The following is a 9,574-nucleotide window of genomic DNA, read 5'->3' as shown; positions in this document are numbered from 1 at the left end:
AGCTGCAGCCCTAGGCTGGCACACAGGAGCCTTGATTTACAGAATCATTTAGGTTGGAAAAGCCCTTTTCAGACCAGCGAGCCCAACTATTCTCTCACTCTACCAAGGCTGGGGCTAAACCATAGCCCTCAGCACCACATCTTCGTGGCTTTTAAATGCCTTCAGGGATGGAGATTCGACCACTGCCCAGGGCAGCTTGTTCCAGGGTGTGAGAGCCCTTTCAGTGAAGTTTCTTCTAATGTCCAAACTAAACCTCCCCCAGCATAACTTGAGGCCATTTCCTCTTGTCACTGGGCAGAAGCAACCAACCCCCACCTGGCCAAAACCTCCTTTTGGGGAGCTGCAGAGAGCAATGAGGTCTCACCCTGAGCCTCCTTTTCTCCAGGCTCAACACCCCCAGCTCCTTCACCTGCTCCTCCCCAGCCCTGTTCCCCTGACCATTCCCCAGCTTCGTTTCCCTTCTCCTGGAGAAGAGGAGGCTCAGGGGAGACCTTATTGCTGCCTACAACTCCCTGAAGGGAGGTTGTAGCCAGGTGGGGGGTGGTCTCTTCTACCAGGCAAGCAGCACCAGAACAAGAGGACACAGTCTCAAGCTGTGCCAGGGGAAGTTTAGGCTGGAGCTGAGGAGAAAGTTCTTCCCAGAAGGAGTAATTTGCTATTGGAATGTGCTGCCCAGGGAGGTGGTGGAGTCCCCATCCCTGGAGGTGTTCAAGAGGGGATTGGATGTGGCACTTGGAGCCTTGGTTTAGTCCTCAGGAGGTGCTGGGTGACAGGTTGGACTTGATGATCCCTGACGTCTTTTCCAACCTTACTGACTCTCTGTTTCTCTGACCCGCTCCAGCCCCTCGCTGCCTTCCCTGCCTTGCTTGGAACACAGCCCTATGAGGAGAGACTGAGGGGCTGAGGGGCTGCTTAGCCTGGAGAGGAGGAGACTCAAGGGTGACCTTATTGGTCTCTACAACTACCTGAAGGAGGGTTGTAAACAGGCAGAGTTTGGTCTCTTCTCCCAGGCAGCCAGCACCAGAACAAGAGGACACAGTCTCAGGCTGCGCCAGGGGAGGTTCAGGCTGGAGGTCAGGAGGAAGTTTTACACAGAGAGAGTGATTGCCCATTGGAATGGACTGCCCGGGGAGGTGGTGGAGTCGCCGTCACTGGAGGTGTTCAGGAGGAGACTTGACAGGGTGCTTGGTGCCATGGGTTAGTTGATTGGGTGGTGTTGGATGATAGGTTGGACGCGATGATCTTGAAGGTCTCTTCCAACCTGGTCTGGTCTATTCTATTTCTATTTCATTCTATTCCTATTCTATTCTATTCCTATTCTATTTCTATTCTATTCTATTCTATTTCTATTTCTATTCTATTCTATTTCTATTTCTATTCTATTCTATTTCTATTCTATTTCTATTCTATTTCTATTCTATTTCTATTCTATTTCTATTCTATTTCTATTTCTATTTCTATTTCTATTTCTATTCTATTTCTATTTCTATTCTATTCCGCTGCGCCTCTGCGGGCGCTCGCAGCGCAGCAGCCGCACAGCTCCAGGCGCTCGGAAGCTTCCTCCGCGCAGGACCCGCGGGCGGCTCTCTGGGCGCCCTGCCCCGGAACGGGGCTGGCTTCCTCAGGCCGGGCTCAGCCTCAGCACGGCGGCGGCGGGGGCCATATAACGGGCAGCTCCCTTACCCCTCCCCTGGCAGGAAGGCCTGGCCGCGGCGGCTGCCCCGCCGAGGGAAGGGGAGGGCCGCGCTCCGCGCAGGCGCCTGAGCCCCGCGCTGCGTCTCGGCCGGCGCCGGAGCCCGAGCCGGAGCCAGGGGCGCGGAGCCGCCGCTCCCGCTGGGGCCATGCGGCCGCCCAGCCGCCCGCCCCGCCGCCGTGCGCCCCTCCTGACGCTGCTGCTGCTGCTTCCCTGGCTCGGCGGGACGCGGGCTCAGGGTGAGGAAAGGGCTTGGGCTCGCTCCTCGCTGCCCGCCCTGGCGGGGGAGCGGCCCGGGCCGGCTGGCGAGCTGAGCGGCTCGGCCGGGCACGGCGACCCCCGCGGGCGCTCGGCCTGGGGAGCGGCCGGGGGCAGCGAGGCAGCAAGGCGGGCGGCTCGTCCTGCCCTGCCCTGCCCTGCCCCCCCGGGGGCTTGCTGGGCTGAGGGGGCTCTCCCGGGGCCTCCAGAGGCGATGAGGAGGGGGGAAGGAAATGGCTCCAGGCGCCGGCGGAAGCAGCGAGGGCGTTCGGGGAGCTTTCGGTGGGGGTTTGGGACGAGAAAGTGAGAAAAAGGCTTTGCCGATGGGCGCTGGGACTGGCCCCCAGCTTCTGCTGGCGGCTCCGCTCCTGCTTTGGTAACTATAAACAAACGGATCGGGAAGGAAGCGGGTAGGTAACCTGGGAGGGGTGGTGGTGGTGGCCTCTCGGTGCGGAGGGTTTGCTCGGGCTGGGGAGGGTCTGCCCCTTGCATCGCTGTCCTGAGGGCTTCAGTGAGTTTCTGTCGGTCCTTCAGCATGGAGGAGTTAAGTAGCTTCAGCATTAGGCAGACCTCAAAGCGTCCTCGGGTCCGTAGGTCCGTGTGGGGTTGTGTGGCTGGTTTTAACACACACACACACACACACATACACACATACACACACACACCACACACACCACACACACACGCACACACACACACACGCACCCCCCTGCCCCTTCACGATCACGGAGTCGTTAAGGTTGGAGATCTCTCGCGTCCTCAACCCTCAACCCAACACCCCCATGGCCACTGAACCCCGTCCCCAAGTGCCATGTGCTCGCGTTTCTCGAACCCCTCCAGGGTTGGGGGCTCCCCCACCCCCCTGGGCAGCCTGTTCCAGTCCCTGACCATGCTGTAAGGGAAGAAATTTTCCCCGGTATCCAACCTAAGCCCTACCCCGCTGCAGCTTGAGGCCATTTCCTCTCATTCTACGGGAGAAAAGACCAACACCCACCTTACCCCAACCTCCTCTCATGATCCACCCAGCCTTTTGTTATGGGAAGGGAAATCGCCTATGGGAGTGTGGCTGGTTTGTTTGTCCCTTCGGCAAGGAGCTCGAGAAACATCTTCCTGTGTCCAGTGGCTTAAGTATTGTGTTTGAGCACAGGAATGAGGCAAGCACAGAAAGTATGCACAGGGACAAGATGCATTGCCTGGGTTTAGCGTTGTCTGCTGAAGAAGCAGCTGAGGAAACAAGTGGCTAAGTAACTTGTGCTGGGATACAGCTGTAATCAAAAGGTGAATTACAGGCTCCTAGAATGCCAGGTCAGGAGGGGACCCCCGAGGATCATCCTTGCTAGGGGGTGGTGTATTTGGGTTGAGCTGGCCCCAGCACCCTGTCAAACTTGAGTCTTAAAGCTGCCCCATGCAGAGGGATCCATTGCTTCCCTTGGGAGATTATTCCAGTCTCTGACTGTTCTTGTGGGGAAAACCTTGTCTGGATTCCTTTGGGAGTCTCCCCAGGAGTAACTTGTTTCTGTCACCCCTTGTCTTTTCCATGTGAAGCAGCATTAAAAACCTGGCACCTAGCTAACATCCAGCTCAGAATGTCAGCTCTTTGGTTTCCTGAGAAGTTTCATAGTTTCATTCAGGGTTGGAAGGGACCACAAGGATCATCTAGTTCCAACCCCCCTGCCATGGGCAGGGACACCCTACACTAGATCAGCCTGGCCAGAGCCTCATCCAGCCTGGGCTTAAACACCCCAGGGACGGGGCCTTGACCACGTCCCTGGACAACCCATTCCAGGGTCTTACCACTCTCATGGTGAAGAACCTCCTCCTTAAACCCTCCTCTTTAAACCCTCCTGAGTGAGCCTGGCTGCTCTGCTGTTACACCTCAACTTGTAGCTCCTCACACTGCCAGGATCATGAATTTGCTTTTCCCGCCCCTCTTTGACTCCAGCAGACAGCTGTGTGCCTCCAGAAAGGCTGCATTATGCAGAGCTTGAGGAGCCTTACAACACCATGAAGAGCTTTCCTGTTGGAAGCAGCGTGTCCTACACCTGCAGGCCAGGCTACAGGAAAATCCTTGGCAAACCCTCCTCTCGTACCTGTGGTGAGGACATGCAGTGGACACCCATAGAGCAGTTCTGTACAGGTAATGCCTCCTTTGCTTCCCCCTTCCTTCTCCCCTTTGATATCTAACAGTTGTGGATTTTTTCAAGTGAGAATTAGTACCCTGGGATGATTCACATGTCCCTTGGAAACTGGAAGTGCAGGATGTACCTAACTGTGCAGGGAGGTCATTGTGCCCTGTGCTCAGCACTGCTTAGGCCACACCTGGAGTCCTGTGTCCAGTTCTGGGCTTCTCAGTTTAAGAAAGATGTTGAGTTGCTGCAAGGTGTCTGGAGAAGGGCAATGAGGCTGGGGAGGGGTCTGGAGCACAGCCCTGTGAGGAGAGGCTGAGGGAGCTGGGGTTGCTTAGCCTGCAGAAGAGGAGGCTCAGGGGAGACCTTCTTGCTCTCTGCAACTCCCTGAAGGGATGTTAGAGCCAGGTGGGGGTTGGTCTCTTCTCCCAGGCAAGCAGCACCAGAACAAGAGGACACAGTCTCAAGCTGTGCCAGGGGAGGTTTAGGAAGAAGTTCTTCATAGAAAGAGAGATTGGCCATTGGAATGTGCTGCCCAGGGAGGTGGGGGAGTCCCCATCCCTGGAGATGTTTAGGAAGAGCCTGGCTGGGGTGCTTGGTGCCATGGTTGAGTTGATCAGATGGTGTTGGGTGAGAGGTTGGACTGGATGATCTCAAAGGTCTCTTCCAACCTGGTTAATTCTATTCTCTCCTCACTGTCTTTGTGTATAACTGCAGAGGTGTGGATTTGGTTTGGTTTTGTTTTTTTCCCCCCCTTTTCTTTCCCCCTAGAGAGAAAATGCAGCCATCCAGGAGAATTAGAGAATGGTTTTACTCATGTGACAGACCTCACATTTGGTTCAGAAGCCACTTTTTCCTGTAAAGAAGGGTGAGTGTTTTGGGGGGGAGTTAATTAATCCTGGGGGAGTTTATTGCTTAGACCAGAGTTGAACCAACCTCACATTTTCTTAGGCAGGCTCCATTCCCCTTCTGACTTGCAGTGTCTCCTGAATTCTACCTGGAGCAAGTGAAGTGTCAGCCCAGTGTGATTTGATTCCTTGGGTTTAGCTCATCAAGCAAGGCTTAAGCTTTTTAGTCAGGGCCCTGGAGAGTGACCAACTGTTTCTGCTAGTGATGTCTTTTAATGTGCCTGTGGGAGAAGAAATAAATGTATCTGTTCATTCCCCTTCATGGCTGTATTGAGCAGAGGCCCACCTGTCTGTGTCTAGGAGATGAAGTCAGAAGCCCTGACCTTTTGCAAGGGGTTTTTTCCCCTCCTCTCATTCATTTTTAACTGCTTATTTCTTCAGTATCAATGCTCTGAAGTTACTAACCTCAGAGAGAGCACACCTGCAAGTGGCAGGACATCCATCACTGCCTTTTGTGGTGTCTCATTTGCTTCTCTTGGTGTGTCCAGAGTTGAAGCTGTTTCAAAACTGATTCAGAAAATAAGAAATGAGGACATTTTCAACCTGCTCCTCCCTGCTGCTCCTCCCTGCTGCTCCTCCCTGCTGCTCCTCCCTGCTGCTCCTCCCTGCTGCTCCTCCCTGCTGCTCCTCCCTGCTGCTCCTCCCTGCTGCTCCTCCCTGCTGCTCCTCCCTGCTGCTCCTCCCTGCTGCTCCTCCCTGCTGCTCCTCCCTGCTGCTCCTCCCTGCTGCTCCTCCCTGCTGCTCCTCCCTGCTGCTCCTCCCTGCTGCTCCTCCCTGCTGCTCCTCCCTGCTGCTCCTCCCTGCTGCTCCTCCCTGCTGCTCCTCCCTGCTGCTCCTCCCTGCTGCTCCTCCCTGCTGCTCCTCCCTGCTGCTCCTCCCTGCTGCTCCTCCCTGCTGCTCCTCCCTGCTGCTCCTCCCTGCTGCTCCTCCCTGCTGCTCCTCCCTGCTGCTCCTCCCTGCTGCTCCTCCCTGCTGCTCCTCCCTCTACAACAAAAACTTGCTGTGCCTCACCCTCATCACCATCACAGACCTGAATTATCAAACCAAAGTTGCTGCCTGTTGGAGAAATGAGAGAGTTCTTCATGTCTTTACCTGTTTAGATTCAGGTTAATTGGAACTGCTACAATTTCCTGTGTGCTTGTGGATAAAGGTGTGGATTGGAACAGAGGTCTTCCTTTCTGTGAAAGTAAGTAAATTGCTCCCCTGGTTGTAAGTCTGTGTTCAGGTGGTTGGGAGGTCAGTTAGACCCAGCTGGGCCAGAAATGCTCCAGTGTGAAAAGTGATAGTAAGATAAGATTGATTTGTCTGTCTTTAGTTGCTAACTGCTGGCAAAGTGCCTGAGGAATGATCACTGGAATCAGTTGTTGTGGTAATTGGCTCATGTTAATTAAAGTCCTGAGGAGAAGGGCTTGGGGTTGCTGGATGATGAGGAGCTCATCATGAGAGAGCATCTGGGCTGATCTCCAGCAAGGTGGGCAGCAGGAGAAGGGAGGGGATTCTGCCCCTCTGCCCTGGACTGGACCCCAGCAAGGTGGGCAGCACTGGTTAGGCCACACCTAGAGTCCTGTGGCCAGTTCTGGGCTCCTCAGGTCAGGAAAGAGGTTGAGATGCTGGAAGGTGTCCAGAGAAGGGCAACAAAGCTGGGGAGGGGTCTGGAGCACAGCCCTGGGAGGAGAGGCTGAGGGAGCTGGGGTTGCTTAGCCTGGAGAAGAGGAGGCTCAGGGGAGACCTTCTTGCTCTCTACAACTCCCTGAAGTGAGGCTGGAGCCAGGTGGGGGTTGGTCTCTTCTCCCAGGCAAGCAGCACCAGAACAAGAGGACACAGTCTCAAGCTGTGCCAGGGGAGGTTTAGGCTGGATGTTAGGAAGAAGTTCTTCCCAGCAAGAGAGATTGGCCATTAGGATGTGCTGCCCAGGGAGGTGGTGGAGTCCCCATCCCTGGAGGTGTTTAGGAAGAGCCTGGATGAGGCACTTGGTGCCATGGTTGAGTTGATCAGATGGTGCTGGGTGATAGGTTGGACTTGATGATCTCAAAGGTCTTTGCCAACCTGGTTGGTTCTATTCTGTTCCTGAGCTGAGCAAGGTAACAGCAAAACCCTGTGCCAACTTGTGCTTTCTTTGTAGAAATCCCTTGTGAGCCACCTCCCAAGATAGAGAACGGGCACCACACCGAGGCTCCCGAGTACGTGTACCAGACTGCAGTGACCTACACCTGCAATGATGTGCCCAGAGGCTCAGATCCCTTCTCACTGATTGGCCCAGCTACTATTTCCTGCATATCCAATGACAATTTGGATGGAGTTTGGAGTGGACCACCTCCAGTGTGTAAAGGTTGTTGGGATGGTTTTTAATGTATGCCTCCAGAACCTCCGCTCCTGCCCTGGTTTGGTTTGGAGGGGATGGGGGGTGGGGGGGGATGGGGGATGGGCTTCCCTCTAGCAAAGAGGCTTGCAAAAACCCTGGCAACAGATGTTTCAGAGAGCTCCTGTTTTTATCTGCTCTCTGGTTTCAGTGGTCAAATGTGCTAACCCAAGAGTGGAAAATGGGTGGAAAAAAACTGGATTGGGACCTTCCTACACCTACAGAGACTCGGTGGTGTTTGAGTGTAATCCAGGCTATTTCCTGGTGGGATCAAATGTCATTACCTGTGGAGAAGATAACACCTGGCTTCCCCCAGTGCCAAGCTGTGAGAAAGGTAAGCCTTTTAATAAGAATCTTAACTGCTGCTGAGGCCAGGCTGAGGGAGCTGGGGGTCTTCAGCCTGGAGCAGAGGAGCCTGAGGGGTGACCTCGTTCACAGTGATAAAGATGTGCAGGGCAGTGTGGGGAGGAATGTCCAACCAACAGGAGTTTTAGACTGGAAATGAGGAAGAAACTCTCTCCAGTGAGGGTGGGGAGACACTTGGACAGGGTGCCCAGGGAGGTTGTGGATGCCTCCCTCCCTGGAGGTGTTCAAGGCCAGGTTGGATGAGGCCTTGAGCAAGCTGGGCTGGTGGGAGGTGTCCCTGCCCGTGGCAGGGGGATTGGAACTGGATGAGCTTTAAGCTACCTCCCAACCCATTCTGTGAAGCTCTGAATAGTAACTTCTTAGCTACCATATCAGATGTTACCTTGATGACCACCTACAGTGCTGCTGCTTTTAAGTCTTCTCCAGGAAAGACAGTTTGAAGTTCAGCTCCTCAGCTATGCTGATCTGTTCTTGTCATACAAATGCAAGGAGTGAATGAATGAACTCATGAAGCTTCCTCTTACATCCCTGTCTCAGTGACTGAGAGTGGCTGTGGTGCCCCAAAGATCACCCATGGAGTAGTGACTCCAGAGAAACCTCTGTATGCTGTAGGAGAGTCTGTTCAGATCAGGTGCACTGCTCCCTGTACCTTTCCTGGTGGTGCTGAAGAGATGACAGCCACTTGTCAAGGACAGAACACATGGAATCCTTTACAAGACTGTGCATGTGAGTCCACCTCCCAACAACTACAACCAAAGGCAGGCTGACATCTTCCAAAGGTCTGGTGTAGTAATGTGCAGAGCATGAAGGTCAGAGGGCTGCCAGCAGGGCACCAACAGGTTGTGGCTGTAGGGGTTGTGAGTGTGGCAGTGGGGGAGTTCCAGCAGCTGAGGAAAGTTCTTGGCAGTCTTGGAGCCTTTCTTCAGGCTAAGTTTTGTTAATGGAAATTGGCAAACATCAGAAGCTAGTGGGAAAGGTTGCCCAGGGAGGTTGTGGCTGCCTCCTCCCTGGAGATGTTCAAAGCCAGGCTGGATGAGGTCTTGAGCAACCTGGGCCAGTGGGTGGTGGCCCTGCCCATGGCAGGGGGTTGGAGCTGGATGATCATAAGGTCCCTTCCAGCCCAAACCCTTCTGCAGGAAGGCTGCAGAGGGACTTTTCCTGAGGGTGTCTAGAGACAGGACAAGGGGGAATGGTTTGAAGCTGAGGGGGAGCAGGGTTAGACCGGAGCTGAGGACGAAGTCCTTCAGTACAAGGGTAGTGAGACTCTGGGAGTGGTTGCCCAGGGAGGCTGTGGGTGTCTCTTCCCTGGAGATCATGGAATAATAGAATCACTAAGGTTGGAAAAGAGCTCAGAGATCATCAAGTCCAACCTGACACCCAGCACCTCCTGACAACTAAACCATGGCTCCAAGTGCCACATCCAGTCCCTTTTTGATCACCTCCAGGGGTGGTGACTCCCTGGGCAGCACATTCCAATGGCCAACAACTTTCTGATGTTCAAGGCCAGGCTGGATGAGACCTTGAGCAGCCAAGTCTAGTTGAGAGGTTGGAGTAGATGTGCCAAGGTGATCCCAGGCACAAATCCAGGCTGGGCAGGGACTGGCTGGAAAGCAGCCCTGAGGAGAGAGACTTGGGGGTGCTGGGGGAGGAGAAGCTCACCAGGAGCTCTCAGTGTGCACTTGCAGCCCAGAAAGCCAACCAGAGCCTGGGCTGCAGCAGGAGAAGTGTGGCCAGCAGGGCAAGGGAGGTGATTCTCCCCCTCTGCTCAGCCCTGGGGAGACCCCACCTGCAGTACTGCCTCCAGTTCTGGAGCCCCTATGGCAAGAGGGATGTGGAGGTGCTGGAAGGTGTCCAGAGCAGGGCC

General features: G+C 54.7%; 1 protein-coding gene across 6 annotated transcripts in view; it reads left to right on the top strand.

The window, feature by feature from the left end:
* Positions 1-1,714: 1,714 nt before the first annotated feature.
* Positions 1,715-9,574, top strand: part of LOC137451817 (membrane cofactor protein-like) — a 32,487-nt gene continuing 24,627 nt past the window's right edge. For 3 of the 6 annotated variants that reach the window (XM_068159608.1, XM_068159605.1, XM_068159606.1), the window contains exons 1-7: positions 1,716-1,932; positions 3,894-4,088; positions 4,849-4,945; positions 6,086-6,171; positions 7,108-7,314; positions 7,496-7,678; positions 8,248-8,436. In XM_068159608.1, coding sequence (XP_068015709.1) covers positions 1,842-1,932; positions 3,894-4,088; positions 4,849-4,945; positions 6,086-6,171; positions 7,108-7,314; positions 7,496-7,678; positions 8,248-8,436 — 1,048 coding nt within the window. In that variant the 5' untranslated portion in view covers positions 1,716-1,841. Of the gene's footprint in view, positions 1,933-3,893; positions 4,089-4,848; positions 4,946-6,085; positions 6,172-7,107; positions 7,315-7,495; positions 7,679-8,247; positions 8,437-9,574 lie in introns of all 6 variants that reach the window. The other 3 variants (XM_068159611.1, XM_068159609.1, XM_068159607.1) reach the window with 2 other exon arrangements.

The sequence above is a fragment of the Melanerpes formicivorus genome, unplaced genomic scaffold (genome assembly GCF_026170545.1).
Source record: "Melanerpes formicivorus ecotype bairdi unplaced genomic scaffold, bMelFor1.0.p_v2 SCAF_46, whole genome shotgun sequence".
NCBI lineage: Eukaryota > Metazoa > Chordata > Aves > Piciformes > Picidae > Melanerpes > Melanerpes formicivorus.
The sequence above is the reverse complement of the archived record's forward strand: the minus strand, read 5'-3'. Positions and strand labels throughout refer to the sequence as shown.